At 38.9% G+C, this 19683-nt stretch overlaps 1 protein-coding gene across 3 annotated transcripts in view; it reads left to right on the forward strand.

Moving 5' to 3' along the window:
• Positions 1-19683, forward strand: part of SLC10A7 (solute carrier family 10 member 7) — a 198981-nt gene that overhangs the window by 129589 nt on the left and 49709 nt on the right. For all 3 annotated transcript variants that reach the window (XR_005655669.1, XM_039876009.1, XM_039876010.1), the window contains one exon: positions 16193-16228. Coding sequence is in view for 2 of the 3 variants with exons in the window: in XM_039876009.1 (XP_039731943.1) it covers positions 16193-16228 (36 nt within the window). In the remaining variant the exon portion in view is untranslated. The remainder of the gene's footprint in view (positions 1-16192; positions 16229-19683) is intronic.

The following is a 19683-nucleotide window of genomic DNA, read 5'->3' on the forward strand; positions in this document are numbered from 1 at the left end:
GGATGGGGATGGGGATGGGGATGGGGATGGGGATAGATGGAGAGGTAGGCAGGAGCAGATCATACAGGATGTTGTAGGCCATGACTGGCCTTTAAAGCCTAGTGGGAAACCAGTGAAAGATTCCATTTCCCTTTGGAGATTGAGTTGGAGTCTCCCACAGAATAAGAGGTAAGAGAAGGTGGAGAAAAATGGCCCCTTCCTAGGTATAGCATTGGTCCCAGGCTAAATTTTAAAATAAAATAAATTTGCTATTGAACCGATGGTTGGCAGAGGGAAGGCAAGGAAAGGGGCTCGGTGAAAAAGGTACGGGGATTGGGAAATACAAATGGGTAGTTGCGAGATATTCACGGGGACGTCAAGTGCAGCATAGGGAGTATCGTCAGTAGTATGGCAACACCTTCATATCGTGCCAGATACTAGACTAATCAGGGCATCACTGCATAAGTTACATAAATGTCTAACCACTGTGCTGTACACCTGAAACTAATATAAAATAATATTGAATGTCAACTGTAATCGAAAAAAATAAATTTAAAAACATTCGCCATCTCACCTCCCTGCTCCCTTTGTATTCCCACTTCTCCCTAGATCGTTTCACCTAAGCCCATAGCTCTCGTGCCAGTGTTTACCCCACTGCATCAAGCTAGCTGGACCCGCCTTGCCCAAAGAAGTGCTTCCTGCTCCAAAATTCTCTTCCCTTCCTGCCTCTAACAAAGTCTCATTTGATAGAAGTTTTAGATTCACATCAGTATTTAGAAGCACACTGATAGAATTGATTTAGACTAAGATGTGGGCAGCTTACCTCAAGAACAGTGTTTCGAATTTTTTGGACCACTTTACATTCTTAAAATTTGTTGAGGACCACGGGGAGCTTTTATTTATGTCAGTTATATCTATCTGTACTTGACTTATTTGAATTTAAAGCTGGGAAATTATTCATTCGTTTAAAAATAACAATAAGCCCCATGCTGTGTAAACATACTTATTTTTATGAAAAACATCTATATTTTCGAAAAGAAAAAGAAAAACTAGTGAGAAGAGTGTCATTGTTTTATATTTTGCAAATCTCTTTAATGTCTGGCTTAACTCAAGATGGCTGGAGTTTCATCTCTGTTTCTCTATTAAATCTTTCAGTGTCGCATGTCCTGTGGCCCCTGGAAAACTCCACTGTACAGTTGTGAGACAATGAAGATGAAAAAGACAGATGATGTCTTAGTATTATCATGAAAGTGGTTTTTATCTCGCCCCAAACAGTCTTAGGAATCCCTGGGTCCCCAGACCACACCGTAAGAATTGCCGCTCTAGAAAAAGACATGCGATTTTAAAAACAAGATGCTTATTAAGTCAAAAACCTCATCTGAGATGGCATTTCAGGCAGTCAAAAGAGTGAACGGAAGGAATTCAGTGTCGCTCTGCTTGTTTTTCATCACTCCTTCCACGCATCTGTGTTCAAACCCATTCCCTTCTCAAAAACTTTCAAGTGATTTTTAGTGTTAGCAGAGACCCTTGTGGTTGTGTAGACAGTACTTGAAATTCCTGAAACATGATATTTTTGCCTTGATTACTGGTGTAAGGCTCATTCCTCTTTCAAAGCAAATCGTGATTCCCTCATGCCTCCCGATGCTTCCTGTGAGCATCGGGTCACTTAGCTGTCTGTGACACAGCCTCGCCTGGTCACTGCAGCTCCACTGTGTTTATCTTTCAAGAACCGATTTGTGAGATGTGGCGAAAGTAACAAGAGGATTGTTGATCTCTGTGGTCTCTTCCAGTTCAGAAATGACGTGATTTTATATTATTTTCTTATGTGGCACATAAGCTCTTTCTGAAGACAGCTAAAAAAAATTGGAACAATGCATCATTTAAAAACAAACTTGGCTTCTCTCAATGACAGTTAAAGAACAACATTCCTTTACATGAGTTTTGTTGAATTCGTCTAAAACTTATTTTCATTTCTTTTAATCACACCTTGTACCTATAATGTAAGTTCCACCATCACATCAGTAAGGATAAATTCTGCCCTTTTTTCATTTATGTTAATCATATATTTCTATCCTTAAATACCTCATTTATTCCCCTCACAATCATAAAAGTACCTGCAGGGAGAGGAAGACCATGCTGATGGGAAAAGGCTGCTAAATCTCTGCTTTTCTTTAAACCAGTAGCTCACCCTGGAGAATTATCGCTCTTAACCACTACAGTTTATCTCCTGAATCATTAGAATTTCTGTCTTTAAGGAGGGACATACAAATGTGATTTTAAAAAAAAAACATTCTAGAAGGATAGCTGAAAAATCATTCGCATTTCTTCATTTGAACTAAAATTCTTGGGTTATCTTTTAAGATGTGTCACTCATAGATTAATGGTTGGGGGACATGTTGGGCTTGGTCAGGGGTCACAAATGAGTGGCCCACAGGCCACATGCAGACCACAGATGTGCTTTCTTTGGCCTGCAGAGTGGTACGTGTATGTGTGTGTGTGCGTGTGTGTCTGTGTGTGTCTATGTGTGTGTGTAGGTTTTGTCTTTCATCTGAATTTGAATGCATATGCTCTATATTTTTTCTAGGTTGCCCCATTCCCAATTATCTTACATGTGACCTGATTCATACATTTACTTGTCAGTCTGTCTGGCCACTGTCAGCATTTGAATTAACAGCTCTACAACAAGTAGTGACATCTAGGGAAAATAGAAAAATGAAAAACAAGAAGATTACAATATATACTGTGATATAAGAAATCACTGAATTGAAAATTATTTGACAAGAATGTGTATTTGCCGATCTTTTTTTATTGTTGGACATATGAATAAAATAACTTTAAAGATAAGTGAAAAATAACAATCAATTTAGAAGCATGCTTCAAAAATGACATTTACTATATAAAGACATTTTTTAATAGATTAATATAGGATTTAGGGTAGGTAATTATGAAAGGAGGTCATGTCTTCCTGAAAGAGATCATCTATCAAAACTTTGCTTTTGCATTTTGTCACTTTTATTATTTACATGACATTGGTTTATCTAAAAGAACTACTTAATGTGCATTTAAATGTAGAGAATCCAGCCACACGGCTCATTCAAGTGCAGAACTGCGCTGCTGGTTTATCCAGAAGGTCCCACAGCGCCACCTAGTGCCTTCTACTCCATTTTGCATACAATTTTCGTAAATTTAAAAATTCTGATCCCATTTTAATATCAAATATGCCACTGTAATAAATATGTAGTTTAAGCAGTGTTATAAATAGAATGAGATAAAGTAATTCTTACATGTTTACTTGAAAATTTTAAGTGGAACTCAAAAAATGTTGATTGTATAACCGTACTATAAAAATTTACTAATGAAAAATTACTTAATTCACAAAGACACTCTTCAGAAGATTGCTCTATTGTATGTGATCTAATGGAGTTATTAGTAAGGTTTTTATGCAGAGCCAATGCTGATTCCTTTTATTTTTTAATTTGCTGCTTTGTAATAAGTTAAAGTTCATTTTTCCAGGCTTCTTTTTAAAGTCCATGAATTCCTAGTCCTCAAAGATTAAACTGCAGTTATTAACACCACATACCACAGTGCTCATCAATATCAGATAAAATTGTATGACCACTTTTTAAACTAGAATTTTGAAGTATTAAGAGATGGGATGTTATAAAATACTTATATATTAAAAAATGAGTCAAATAAAAGAATGAGATGCATTTACATATTTTTTCACAAAAAGCAAGTTAAGAAATATGGCGAAGTAAGAAAATAAAGTCAAATGCAGAATAATGTGTATAGTATGACAGTCTTAAGAAAACCGTATAAATTTGAATAATTTAAGAAGGCTAAATGGATGTGTGGGTAGGTAGAGGAATGGAGGGTACTGGTATATTATTTTCTTTTCTGGAAGTAGTCACAAGGAACTGTTAACGTGTATGGAGAGAGTAGAATGCTAGATATTTTCCCTTTTATTTTTTAATTTTCTATACGATTCAAATTTTTCTAATCAAATTCATGTATTACTTTATTTAAGATTAACAAGGATTCTTTGAGTATTAAGATTATGAGCCATTTCATTTTTCCTTGTAATATTTCTATGTATTAAAAACAAAGCCTAATTTTTTTGGAGAGAGGGAGAAAAGCTAGCATTATGAAACATTCTAAGCTTCTATTTTATAGGCTTTTCTTTTCAGAAAGCTTTAGGATACATTATTTTTTATCTGGGGTATGTAAGCTCCAAGAAGGCAGAGAATTTTGTCAGATTTGTCACACCGTGTCATTGACTTCTAGAGTAGTATCTGGCACATAATCAATGCTCGATAAATAAGTGTTGAATGAGTGAATGAATAAGAACGTGTCACATTGTGTCAATCTATATAGTAATGAGATGTATTATAGAATTTTACTCTATTTGCATATACATAAATATATATACAGTAATGTTCTTATATCTGATGTCATTTAAAACATGAATACTGATAAGTATTACTTCAATGTTTATAATGACAAAGATGTTTGATTATACTTTGAGATGTTTGTGTTATGACCCCCTCCCCTTTTTTGCCTGTTCTTAATAAGACTTCCTGTATTCATGTTAACTATATTTGGAACTCATCATAATGAAACTCGATCTAAATGTTTACTAAAGATCAGCACATTCATCATTTACCCTTTATATTTCAGTTACTGATAATTCTATCATTGTCACCTAAATGGTTGCTACTTTAAAGTTTCTGTAATCACTTATATTAACCATAAAGTGCCAATTACTCATTATTAAATATATTCAATTCCTAATTACATATTTACAATTTCATGACATTTTGTAGCTACCTGTTAGTGAAAATCTATTCATGGGCATAAACTATGTTGTTTTATCTTAAACATACAGTAGTTCTTACCAATGTGTGCATAATTTTTTTTTTTCTTAAACTGTCAATGTGTGTAGAAGTTGCCCTCTACTGGGGAACTAGAAAAATTATGTTGACATGGATTTTCAGTTTCCTTGAAGACTCTTCATTAAATTCATTGATGTGATTTACCAGATGGTCACTTCTCGCTCTTTGGCACTTTTGAGTTCCAAAGATAATTGAAGTGGTTAGCAGAGTACATTTAAAAATATATATCTGATATGAATGTACCTACAGCTATGTCTGAGGAGAAATGCCTATTCCTTCTTAAAAATGCCATAGTGACAACACCAATAGTGTAGATCCAGAAGCACTTGTGTATAAGTCTTTGCTGAAACACTAAGGGCAATTAGTTATATGTAATTTTAACCAAAAAATGAGTCAAGACTGTGTTTAGCACTTCATCATGGGAATTTTGAGATAAAACATTTTTTTGCTAGCTCTTTTGCATTTTTCTAGGCCATAAGGTGAAATTTGATTACGCAGAAATGATTTAATTGTATTAATTATTGAACTTTTATACCAAGAAAACCACATGATCAAAACATGGCAAAGTCTATCGATAAGATCTGCTAAACGGATAAGGCAGTGTTCATCCTCACCTCGTCAATGCTTTTTCTTCTGCCTCCAGGAATTCCGGCAGCCTTTGAGTAGCACTGCCCTGAGGAGGTTAGGGGTCTAGGATCCATCTTGTTCAAACCCCAGTATCACACTATGTTCTTCTTCTCCTGCCCACTGAGATTTAATAAAAATAAATGTTATTAAGGAGAAGCCTGTTTAAAATAGACATTGTTGATAGGGGCTGGGTCAGGAAAGAAGACTCCCAGAGGTTAGCCTGAATGTGAGAATCCTACTGCCTCTGCCTTGGTGACGGTGGGAGGATATGAGGACACACGCTCCCGTGACGAGCAGCCCTTTACTGGGGACATGGGTTCTCCTGACTGAAGCTTCTCTGAGTCACAAAGCGCAGGGCCAATTTGCTAGGCTGTAGGAATCACTCTGGCTAAGGAATATTATTAAAACCAGAGTAAATCAGACCACTGATATATGAGACAAGGCAAGTGGAGGGCAGCTGTCTCCACTCATTTTGTCCATCTTTACACTCGGTATTGATCGTCACAGCTAGATCTAGCAGCAGTGTGCGCTGTCATTTAGACACATCCAAAAGGAATGGATGAGCTGTGCCAAACCCATTCATTTCACGTGTGTAGACACAGTCTGTTTTTGTTTGTTTGTTTGTTTGTTTGTTGTTTGTTTATACTAAAGGTCTGTTAGGAATTTGAATACTAGTTTTGTTTAAGCAGTAATTTTGAATGTCTTGTTTAAAAGAACATCATTTTATACTTTCCAAGAAATTCACCCAAACATCTAAAGGTCTGTGTTAAAAGCGCCTTCCCCAAATCTCTCACAAGTCACTTTTCATCGCCTCCCTTCTCTGTCCTCAGTGACGCTCATGCTGTCTCCTCCATCTTCTACATCTCTACCTTGCTTTTACAAAATTTTGCGAAAATGTTCTCCCATAGCCTTGTTGGCAATTAATGAGCCTTTTGCGGGGTCAAGGGGTACCTGTTTCATGATTTGATTTCCTTCAAAAAACCCTTCTATGGTCTGTTCTCATTTTATTATCTATGGGTGTGTGTGTGTGTGTGTGTGTGTGTGTGTGTGCGCGCGCGCGCGCTGATCCTGGTGTACCCGCTAACTCTGAGGCTGCGTGCGAGAGACGGCGCCTCCTGGGGCCTCAGCTTTGCAACCTGTAAAGTGAGATGGTGAATTATTCCTAATATCCCTTTCACCTAGAATTCTCTGATATCTATAAGTTCTCAAAGCACTCTTAACCTTTATGTAGACACACACTGGTAGAGACCATGGATTCTGGAAGGAGGCTGCGTGGCTCGCTTCCCGTCCTAACACTTACTACTTAGGGATTTTGTGTAGCTCTGTCTGTATACCTCTGTTTTCTACTCTTTAAAGTGCAAATTGTAATGGCACCCTTCTCCCAAGTTTGCTGAGAGGGTTGAATGATTTAGTACATACCAAGATCATAGAACAATTCCTGACACATATAGAGAAAGCATTCAACAAATGCCAACTAGTCTCATTATTATTACAAACATAAGGATTTTAAAGCACACGTTCATGTGCTCGTTCACTCTGCAAAAACTTATCGAGTGCCTAACATGTGCCACGTACTGTCTGTTGCAGGCATCAATGAGAAGTGTGTCAGATACACATTAAATCTGTTAAGTCAGTGGGTAATACATACTCAGTGTTACTCTAGTGGCCTGAGAGAATTACTTAGTGCATCCTTTTTATATATTCCTACACCACTGGCAGATTGTATTGTGATCTTTGACCGTGTTTTAAATTTATATTTTTATTATATTATATTTTTAGTTGATTGTTTTTCAACCCATTTTCTAAATATCTTTTTAAGTTTCCTACTTCCTCCTTTGCTCTTTTCTTTTTTCCTAACACCTTTTCTTCCTTCGGACCATTTCTTGACCTCTCAACTTTTGTTTTTATTCCTTTAGCTCGGATTCTGCCTCCTGGTACTTCCTACAGCTTAGCCGTTGTCTCTATAAGCCTCTCTTTTCCCAATTATGAAATTGGGGTAATCTATTCACTTACTGAAATTTTAAATTAGATAATGTTTTCAAAGCATTCAGCACAGTTCCTAGTACATAATATAACTTAAGAAACATTGGCTTTTGTTAGGATGGTGGTATTCAGTATCTCCGAAGCAGTGATTCTAAAGCAAGAAATAAGATTCAGGCCATGGGAACCCTGGCTGACCCTTGGGTTATAGGGAACCATCCTCTTGACACTTTGAGAGAGCTGCGCTTCTTGTGTATAGTGTTTGTTGTGCTACTAGTAATCCTTGACAGGCTGCCACATGTATTCCCAGGGAAAATACAGCTGCAGCATGTGGGACCACAGCTGCGTGCCCACGGGGGAGGCCCACAGGCCCAGAGGACTCTGGCGAGTCTTTCCTCAGCCATGAAAACTTACGTCACCAAAAAGAAATGTTGACTGAATTTCCTTTTGCTGCCTATTCAGTCTCTACGGATAAGGATTTTTAAGGAGCTCCTTTGGAAAATTATTTATTGCCTGCGAAATTTATAAATTTAGAATACATTTATATGGAAGATCCTTAAAAAATACAGAAAATTCCCACATCCTTCTTGCTTTGGGCTTTAATTGAATTTCAAATTGTTCTTATCACTCTTAATCTGGATAGAAAAAAAGCCAAGTTACTTGTTAATAGTTTTAATACAGGTCTGTGAGTTTACATAGTCTGAAAAGATTCACTTTTTTAGTTAAAAGTAATAAGACAAATCATGAGCTTCAACACTTTCTCAGCTTTAACATATATCACTATATTATTAGTAAGTAATTAGTAATGTACTAATTCTAATTAGTAGTTCTAATTAGTGGCGTGCGTGGTATTCCTCTTTCATGTTCTTGCGTTTATCCTTTTTCTCTTATACAGCTCTGAATATTAAGACCTTAAATTCCCCACATTTTGCCTGCTTCATCCTTAATTTCCGCATCCTTAATTTCCCCCTCCCCGCTAGCCTTTCCCTTTGCTTCCATCATATTTGGCAAAGAGAACCGTCTTCGTATTAGAAATAGCAAAGTAAATATTGGCAAAAGGAAAATAGGCTCAAGATAAGCAGACATTACATGCTGGCCCAAACAAATTACCTCGTAGGGTTCCAAGAAAATTAACTTTTTGAAACTGCCAAATCGCTATCTTTGACAAATCATAAGGAAAAGGAGTAGAATCAGCATCTGGGCATGTGCAAATATCACCACAAATATCAAAAAGGGAGAAAAGTAGATTTTACACACTGTTAACTGGTGATTTGTTTTCAGTCTAGAGAAAAATTGAGGAATTGGTAGTTAAGTAGTGTGTTGTCAGCAGCTGCAAAGAAACAGGCCCTGACGCTTAGAAGCCTGCACGCATTCACAAAACACCAAGTCCTTAAAATTCAAAGTTTGTTACACTTACTTATTTCTTTTTTAAATGTAACTGCTAATCCAAAACAATACTTTAGAGCCAGGTCAGAACTACAGCCCTTGGGGCCAAATTTGGCCAGGACCATTGTTTACTTATTATCTTTGGCTGCTTTCTGCCTATAACAGCGGAGCTGAGTAATTGCTGCAGTCTGGGTGGCCGGCTAAGCCTGGGATAATTATCTGGCCCTATACAGAAAAAGTTTGCCTACTCTGCTCTAGAGTCTGAATTAGTTCTTTTTAAACTTTAATTCAAATTAAAATTACCTACAAATTACCTAGGAATCTTGTAAAAAATGCAGATGATGATACAGTGGGTGTGGGCGGGGTCTGAGATCCAGCAGTGGCGCTGGCCCACAACCACAGTTCAACCTAGTGAGGATCTAGTTTTCAAAAGGACGTTTGGCAAATTCCCCCATTTAAAAAGAGAGAGAGAACTATGAATTGGAAGTCAGTTCAATTGGTTAGACTCTTATTTGAATCATAGTGCGCAAAGATCGACGTCATCTTGGAGAGATGTTTTTTGGATCATTTAAAAATGATTACCTAATTATCACTTCCTTGTATAAGGACATTGGCTCAGTGATGATATTTGAAAGGAGCTTTTTTTTTAGAAGCTCATTTTTAAATGAGCTTGATAACTCAAATGTTTAGGTGACCAGTAACAACAGGTTTGGTCTGCTGAACATTTCCTATATTGGAAGATAATTCTCCAGGTGTCTCTCATATTTCTGTGCATCTTGCGAGCAGGCGCTGACTGCCCATGTTTCCCAACTATTTTTTCAAAGATGTTTGTCTAGTGAACAGCCTTAAAAGATAGAAATAGCATCTGTCTCGAACAAAGGGCAGGTTTGCTTGCAGCCTCGGAAGATAAAGATAGTATCTTCCTCCAGAGCAAAGGGTAGGCCTGCTTTCTACCCATTATAAAAGACTTGGGTTCCCTGAACTCTGTGTTCTCTTCCTGTAATGCACCCCACTGTATGCGCAGGCATCTATCTGAGCCCATCTGCGCCACCCCACTGAACTTGGGGCAAGGGGAACTGAGGCCAACATCATGCTTAGGCTGCTTGCCCGTCATGAGTAATGAAGTCCTTTGCCTCTGATCTAGGAGTCTCATTTCTTCTCCCTGCATCCAGTAAACAGCTGGAGACTATCTCGCTATCGTCGAAGTATGGTAAAACCTTAGCACTTTCAGAGTTCTAGAGACCCTCTCCCTTTAGTCACAGCACAGATTTCCAGTTTCTGACTTTACCCTTCCTCTGAAACTCTTACCCTCATTTTAGTAAACTGCTTCACTTTGTACTTAATACAGAAGATCGAAGCTCTTAAGTGAAAGTTCCTTCAACTTTCTGACATCAAGCCTCCGAGTCTTGTCTTCATTGCTACCTAGTCTATCCTCATCTCTCCTCGTACAGTGAAGAGGTGTCAAACTCTCTAGTCATGGGCGGGAACGCCTCCCCCGCTGCAGCCTCGGGCGTGGTGGCTGCAACCCCTTTAGGAAATCTCCATGCCCCTACTCCCTCTTGGCTCTTTTCTACGAATTTTTTAAATCCTCAAGTTTGTCTTTTTAAAACACAGCAAACAAACAACAAAACAGTCTTCAGAGACAACCCCAAAAACATCACAGAAACTTTTCTGGAGTTTTAGGTAAAATTCCACTCAAAATGACTGCAGTTTTGCATGTTTGGGAGACTCTGGAATCCTTTTCCCTCCAGCATCCATGATGTCTGATACAGAGTTAGCACTCAGCAGATGTTTGTTTAACTACATGTGTGTCATTGAAACACGCCAGCTACCATTCCTGCAGCGGGGTCACCACAGTCTAGGAAGAGATCCTGAGTTTCTCAGATCGGAGACTCACTGTCACTAGCACACAGCAGTGTGGTTGTATTCCGGGAGACCAGTATCAGCTAGTCGGCGGGTTCTCCTCCTATGAAAGCCCTCCTCGGAAAACAAAATTATCATTCAACGTTTTTCTTGGCAAGCACAGACCCAGACTAGAGAGAATTTAGAGGATGTGTTCAGGTCGGTGTTATCTAGCTCAAATAGTCTGATGCAGCTGTCTTTGCTGTAGCGCACTGTGCCCGGTAAACAAACTAGATGCTCCCATTAGCTCTCTTCCCCAGCAGAGCGGTGAACACACTGAGAAATGCTTAATTTCGGGATGTCAGGCGCTCGCTCTGTGAAGGTCCAGTTTTCAAGAGGAGAGTGCAGACAGACGGAGGAGGGGAAAGAGGTCCCCACCCACCAATCAATCATCACCTTCTTTCCTGCTGCTCCTTCCTCGGCTCCTAATGCCCCCTTATTTCTTCTGTAAAGTTTACTCAACTATATATTTTGACATCCATTTTTTAATTAAATTTATTGCCGTAACATTGGTTAATAAAATTATATAGGTTTCAAGTATACAAGTCAATAATATATCATGTATATTTCTTTGTGTGTTCACCACCCAAAGCTAAATGTCCTTCCGTCACCATATATTTGACCCCCTTTACCCTTATCTACCTACTCCCTCCCCGCTTTCCCTCTGGTAACCACTAAACTATTGTCCATGTATGTGAGCCTCTGTTTGTCTTGTTCATTTATCAGGTCATATTCTCTGAAGACCATATACTCCGATCATTTTGTCTAAATTTAGCCGTCTCCAAAATACCCCATACCACCCCTTTATAATTTATTAGTTGGGATATGCTGGCCAGTCTTACTCATTACATATTGGTTTGACATAATTTCATTCTTGAGGAATTTTAATTGGCATTAATCTTTGCACTAAATATAAATACAAGGTTCAGAGTAAAGGAGTTCTCAAAATATAATTTCCAAAAATTGAAAACTGTTTTACAAATGTAGAATGGACACGTCAAACATTTATTTAACTGACTAGTGAGGGAATCAGGAGGATGGTAAAGTTGGTTTCCAGGAGATTTTAGAAATGGGGTGATTATAGTCCGTCAGAAAAGTATACCAAAATAAGTTTGCTGAGTTAGAGATAAAACTGGCAGCAGTTAAAAGGACGTCACGAGAAAGGGGGTGGAAGCAAGACATGCCCTAAGTTGCTCCCACGGGAAGACAGGGCAGCAGAGGAAGTGGTTTGGGGTCAGTATAAGGAAGAGCTTCCTCCTTGTCAAAGAGCTTCTGCCAGGGCCCCGTGTGCCTTGAGAGCAAGGACATTCTCTCCAGGCGGGTTCTCTGGCATAGGCGCAGCCGTCACACCCGCACAGGTCAGGTGAGGGAGACTATCACAGGGAGTCGTACGTCAGATGAGGACTGGACCGGAGGAGGTCTAAGATCCCTTGCAAAACTGAGATTCTGTCATTCTGCAAAACTTGAGTTATTGCCTTTTAATCAAAAATAAAAAGCTCCCTTTCCAAGGCTTAATATTCAATATCCAGGAGACAGAAACCTAAGAAGTCAGTTTTAGTTATCTGTGTGATCACAATAGTTGTTGCAGCAAAACCTTTTGATGACAGTTTCTATTTTCAAAAAATAATAATTCACTTCACTTTTGCCTCTTTTACAAGTCCTGCTGAGAGAAGTACATTTACAGTTTTGTTGCTGTTTTTGTTGATATTTGGGGGTTTGGGGTTTGTATTTTAATGCGACTAAATCTCAGTTTCTCAGATTTGACACTTTTTTCCTTTCCACTAAAGTCATTGAAATATATTCACCCAGTCATTCACATCAGAGGTGTAAATGGATTTTCTGAAGGTTTTCTAAGAGGCAATCAAAGCCAGTCACTTCATGACTTGACTTCTTCAGGTGCTGTGACCAGAAAGCTTAGCACACCATCCCAGATGCTAGGATGCTAAAACTGTGTGTTGACCCTGAATCTGCAAAGAGGAAGGTAACATCTTTTGCTAGAAGGGTTCTTCCACCACCTCTCGGTTTTTTACATCTGTATAGGATTTCCTTGGAAAAGGGAAGGAAAGAATCAAACTGAGCCTTCAGAACCTGAGAGAAAAATAACATGTTTATTTGACTCTCCAGTTTCCAATGATCGTTGCTGTTACAGTTAAAATTTTTAGGTCACTCTTTTTATCATTGATATTTGCAAAAAACCTGACTTAAAAAAAAAAAAATGTATCAGCCATGTCACACGAAGGCTTATTTCTCAGTTTGTTTCATGTCATCAAAGAGACACATTGAGTTTGAAGTTCCTCTCAGGTTTACTCTTAAAATGTAACCCTGAGGAAATAGGGTAAGATTACAAAGATTTTATTTACACATTCAGAATCACAGGCTCTAAAGTCAGGGAGCTAGAGATCAACTATTGGGAGGCAGACATTGCCTCGTCCTGCTTCACTCAGTGTCTCTGAGACTCGGTTTCCTCCCCTAGGAGGTGGGAAATAACAGTGCCTACCTCAGAGGGGTGTTGCTGTGAGATCATGTAACATAACATACACGAAGTCCTCAGCACACCAGCTGACATAAGGTAAGTACTCCATAAATAGTAGCTCTTATTTTTTTTTAGTAATAATTCTAACAACTTCACCAAAACTTAATTAGGGTGCTCTTGTCTGGATTAATGGCATCGTGGCTGACTCGTTTCCTAATAGAACTAAAAAGCGGGTTTCAGCATTATATAACAATTCATTCTTAGTAAATGTACTTGAACAGCCGTTTTTGAGAAAATGATGAGGACTCTTGAATCCAGAATTAGAAAATCCATCCTATTCGCTAGGAAATTTTTAATATTTTAGAAACAAATATGTTTGAGAGAACTGCAAAGAAACTACTGAGTGCTGGTGACTATCCACGTGGAATATTCAGCCAGGGAAACCTGCAGATAATAGTGCTCTGCCTTCCAGAATAAGGTCATCTCTGAGAATTGATTGTCGACTTGAGACCAAGGTTACAGAGCAACTAATCACTACATGTGTGCCTAAGTAGAATTCTAGAAACTGTGCTGGTGGCTGAAATCTGCTGGAGCGGAGTAGGTTCTTGTTCAGAGTTGGTCAACGCAGTTGTGAGTCCAGGCTTTGCCATTTATTTCCTGTGTGACTTTGGGCCGGTCGCTTGGCTTTTCTGAACCCTGGTTTCCTCATCTATGAAATGGGGCTATTATATAACTCAACTCCTTCAAGAAGAGAGGTTTGAATTTTTAAATGTGCAAAAGAGTGCCAGAGCAAGATATCATTAACAGTACAGGTATTATGACTAATACTATTACAATTACACTATCGCAAAGGAAACTAAATGGACATCAGGAATAACACGGGTCCCCGTACACTATATATGACACCAATGTGGCTTCAACTCCTCGAATACAAATATCCCCAGATTGGTGACAATGCTCGACCTTCTTCCTTGGTGAAAATCCTATCCTATCACAGAGATCATACCTTGTTCCTCAGAAGTATTATTAATGTTATTGATATTCCAAAATTAACATTAATATAAGTTTCTATTTTTTTTCATCTGAATTTAGGTGAAATGATAGATAACAAAGGTAAAACTGGTTACATTATAAGCTTAGTCAAATCCGTTTTCCATATACTAAATTATTTACCAACTCATTATACCCTCGCTTTAAGCTTTTGAGTAATTTGTCATTGTCGCTGGGATCAACTGCAAACTTCCTCTCCTGGCCTATAAGGCCTTTGGTGATCTGGTCTCTGACCCCTCTACTTTATACTTTCCTTCACACCCTGCTCAACTTTTTATAGCTATGTGAATGCCCTTCCCTCTTCCTGGAATATCTTTATCCACTTTCTGCTAAATCAGTTTCCATTAATTCTAATTAATGGGGCAGTGCCTGGTACATACATATAAGTGGACGTTCAATAAACATTTAAACAAATTGACTTGAAATCAGATGCCTCCCACATAGGCTGAAACAGGCATATATTTTCATTTTCACATGACTTTGTAAAGTTTGGAATTCCTCCTAAAGTCTGAATATATTCCATATCATTGAACGACAGTAGCTCCCAAACATTGTTTTGGCATGTTGCACGTTTGGCTCTCGTAAATGTGCTGATGAGAATCTGTTTCAGAGACACCAGTGGAGTTGATAAGCTACATGTTTTAATAAATAGATTTTAAAATATAACACTTAAATTAAAATATCGTATTCCCTATTGCCAATTACAAAAGTTTGCACAATAAAGAAGCATTTATTCTATCATTTAACAATATAACAAGCCTGTGTATGAATACTCACACGTGTATGATGCTTAAGAAAGTCATAGTAGCAATGTTCATAAAAGGTAAGCCATTTCCTCTTGGGCCACATTCAGAAGAATTTAATTATGGTAATGACAAAAGGACTTTATAAAGGACTGTTTTCCCCTAAAGTAATGAAGTGGTACCGTACATAGATCCCGGGCACAACATACTCTCTGTCTGTCTCTGTCACGCACACAACACACACACACACACATACACACAAATGTACACACACAGAGACTCTTTGGAATTCTAAAGTTCCAAGTAGAATTCATTAGTAAAAATATGAAATGCTTTTTCTTGTGTAAATCATAATGAAATGTTGAGAGATAAAGGAAGAACTAAGGGACAAAATGCTCATCTCCTGCTCTACACTGAAGCCTGTCACGTTAACTCCCAACTCAAACACCTAGTTTTAAAGATTTGCCTTCAAGAAACTGAAAAGCTTGTATCCTGCTTCATTGACAACAGCCTCAAACTGTTTCTTGTCATCACGGAAAACAAATCTTTTGCTCCTTCCCACCTAGGGGAGGCAGAGGGACTGAGGTGGTCCTATGTGGCTGAATTAGATGAAAGACTTGCCTTTCACCACGGAGACACAGAGTCTAATCAAGTGAAATGAGTTTTGAGATCCCGGCTCATTTCCTAGGGGAGATCAGTTCACATTACAAAACCACGACATCTCATTCATCACAACTGTCGTGGTCTTTGCTCAGGAGAGGACCCCAACTGGGACTAAACCACCTGTCTTCTCTTGGAGAGGGGCACTTTATCCAAGTTAGAGTTGAAAGCCTTGGAGTAAGAAAGCTTGCCAGCAGCTCCCACCCGAGTGGTGCATATGCAATATGGAAGGCTTAAGTTTTACAAAGGGAAAATGAGTTTAAGGAAGATTGGTGGTTGTAGTTTTAAAGGGGCCAGATACAAATATCTGGCACATACTAGAGATGCTATGGCATTATGGTGGGGAGAGCCAAGATTGGGGCTCCCCTTCTTTTTCATCTCCCAGGTGTTATTCAACGGAAGTGAGAAGGATAAGCATTTTCATGCCTCAGAGTTTAGAATGGAAAAGTGTCCTGATAGTCGTGCTGGTAAATAACCATCATCTCTTTTATTTCTTTCAGGGCATCATTATAACACCCCTGCTACTGCTGCTTTTTGTGAGTATTTTGATGTTGTCTCTAATATCTCTTATTGTAACTATCTACAATCCTTTAAGAGGGGTCATTAGAATAAAATTGAAATTTGAGTCCTTTTGTGTGACTTTGCATCACATTTGAACTGTACCATTTGAAATGTAGTAACAGTGGACACAAAGACTCTGTAGCCTCATGATCCAAGGACAGCATCAAGACCCAGTTATTAGGCTTCTGACTCCTGGCTAAATCATTAATTATTACAAATTAATGACCTGTGACATAGGTCATAAATGTGCTGCTCTTTTTTTTTTTTCTTTCTTTCTCATTGGTAAAACTAGAGTAATTGCTACTGATCCAGTGTTTGATAGAAAGAGCCTTGGGCCAGGGGAGCAGAGGAAACTTAGGTCCCGAGGCTGGTACCGATAGAAACTGGTTTCCCCACTTTGGGGAATACTGCCTCGATTTTTTTCATCTGTAGAATGGGAAACAATAATACGTACCCCAGTCTGTCCCCGAGGGATAATGAAATGTGCTTTAGAAATGAAAAAAAAAAAATACAAGCTACTGGTTAACTAAACAAAAATTCTTCTGCAAATACGAAATGCTAATTAACTGTCTTGTTCCTTTTGGCCCTTAGCATATGAGAAATTAGATGAAAGATTATAACAGAAATTAATGTTATCTCATGCTGAGAAAAGCATATGTAATCATGAATGATACTTAAAATATTTTATGAACTGTGCATTTTTCATACACATATCTCCCAAATATAAATTACTTCACTCATCACTGAGATGGAGTGGGGATGCATTTCCGGAAGCGAAATGTAGCTGTTTGACTAGCACTATTTGTCAGTGAGTTAAAACTATGGGGAAAATTTATTTAATTAGAGTGTAATTACCCAAGTTGGAATTCAATTAGAGTAATAGAGTAAGGGACCTCATTTCTTACAAGCTGTGTAGGAGGTGAAGAGGGAGAGATATACTACTCAACAGTTAGATTCTGCATCTTTTATGAAAGACATTACCTTCAAGTAATAAACCTTAGCCTTACCGTCCCTTCTGAAATGCTAGCTCCATTCTGACAAGGTAAGAAGAGTCAAATAATCAGATGACTTCCCTCAGCATAACAAACCTCATGGATATAGACCTCACCAATTCAAAACTTTCAGTGAGTCAACTTGAAACTGAAGTGAATATTGGTCTACATTCATTTGGAATACAAGACTTGGTATGTACCTACCTACTCAGTAGGTATGAGGAACTAGGATCATTCTTCAGTGTTTTTTCCAAGACCTGGGTTCACAATTTCCCAGACGTGGCCCTCAACAGGCACGGGATGCAGGCCAGGCTGAGGTCCCCACTGGCAGTGGGTCAGAGGACTAGTATAGAGCCAGGCATCTAGTGAGTGTGTAATAAATGGCTGTCTAGCCCAGGTTTACTCCATCACAGAAGAAATGGAGAGTGGCATCTCTTACTCATGGGACTCTTAAGAAAATCAGGGAGAAGTCGCAGTTACAACTAGAGTGCTGAGACCTAGGGTAGCACTTTTTAGTATCTTAGAGGCTGGAATCGCTGGGACTCTGTCTCAGCTCGTGACTAAAGAACCAGATGAGTACTTTTCTCCATCTCTTTCCCATCGAGGTTTTCTCAGCTGATTAATATTATGGCGTCATGCTATTGCAAGATTTCCCCCACTCTTAGACCCATAGACTTTTGAGCTTTGGTTGGTTCAACATTTTAAAATAATAGAGCAACAAGAATAATGAAAGAGACTCCAAGACCCTCAACTTAAAAGTGTAATGCTTCCCTTCTGAGCCAACTGGGCTGTCCCAGTAGGTTTAATGGCATCATCGCACAATAGCAATAGATACTTTTATGTTATATGACTTTAAATTGCATGCACAGTATATGACACTTTTTTCTCTTTAGGTTGTTGTGCATTTTACAAATACTGGGAATTGCTTAAAAACTTGGGTTATCAGGCCTCATTTACAGACTAGGACAAAAACTGAGCAACTTAAAATGCAAACACATTCCATAAAAGATATGGGTTTTTTAATCAACATTCCTGTTGTGGGTTGAATTGTGTCCCTCCAAAAGATATGTTAAAGCTCTAACCTCCAGTACCCCGGAACATGACCTTATTTGAAAATGGGGTCGTTGCAGATGCGATTAGTTAAGATGAAGTCATAGTGGTGTAGGGTGGTTCCTTAGTCCAATATGACTGGTGTCCTTACAAGAAGAGATCAGAGACGCACAGGGCGAATGCTGTGATGGAGGCATAGATGAGAGCAATGCATCTCCAGCCCTAGGAACACCAAGGCTTGCTGGCAAATGTCAGAAGCTAGAAGAGGCGAGGAAGGATTCTCCCCAACAGATTTCAGAGGGAGCATGACCATATTGCTTGAGGACTTAATGGTTGCTAGGACTGTGAAACAATCTATTTCTGTTGTTTTAAGCCACCTAGTTTGTGGTATAATGTTATAGAAGCCAAAGAAACTAAAACAGCCTCTGAAAATTGAATTGTCTTTTTAAAATCTTACCTTGAAAATGGAAATTTCTGGATATTCAGGCACAGTAGCTAGGAAAGCCCATTTTTGTTGATGGCATCTCAATTCCCTGTTCTTAACCTCTGCTCAGGATGTTTCCTTCACCATCTTGCTCCAGCTGAAACCTGTCGTCTGACTCATGTTTCTGCTGCGGGCATCTTTCATATCACTGAGCCTTAAAATGTAGGAAGGTGCTTTCTCGCACCTCATTACCAATTCCAGATCACTTCCCACGCCTTCTCCGTGAACTCCCCTTGTTCCCTTGAAGGTTATGCCGATACACCTGCACTACCTAGTACTGCACCTCGCTGTAATTATCAGTGGAACTACAGGCCACTCCTTCCGGGTCCAGAAAATGTTAGTGCCTTTCCATTGTCTTTTTTAACAATACACTTGCGTTATTTCTTGCCGTTTTCAATACTTACATAGTTGATCCTCCCAGTACCCTGGCCTCTAAATTCTTGACCTCTTCTTCATCTCCGCTTCATCTCCGACACCCAGCCCTGTCATCAGACCCTCGGCTTTATTACTGCCAGTAGCGGCATCCTTCTATAATGTCTTCTCACACCAACAGCTCTCATCTTTGTGACTTACTCCCCAAATCAACAGTTCTTCAAACTTGCTAGAAATTGCCAATTTATTTACCTTATCACCTTAACAATGCCTCTAACTAACCCATGCCTCCCGTCAGCCCCTTACCCTCACATCCCATCTTACCTAGCCTAGATCTCATAGTCTGTCGTTATAATTATTGTATTGCATGTACCATCAGCCACCTTGCGCATCCCCTACTGCTTCACACTGGCCTGGCAAAACACCGAGCCTGCTTAAATTCAACTCTGCAACTTCCTGCTTGTGTACCTGCAGACGGCTGGAGTTCATACACACTGTCATGCTCACTGGTCTCATTTGAAATTTATGACGA

This window comes from Pteropus medius, unplaced genomic scaffold, assembly GCF_902729225.1.
Source record: "Pteropus medius unplaced genomic scaffold, Ma_sr-lr_union100, whole genome shotgun sequence".
NCBI classification, from domain to species: Eukaryota; Metazoa; Chordata; class Mammalia; order Chiroptera; family Pteropodidae; genus Pteropus; species Pteropus medius.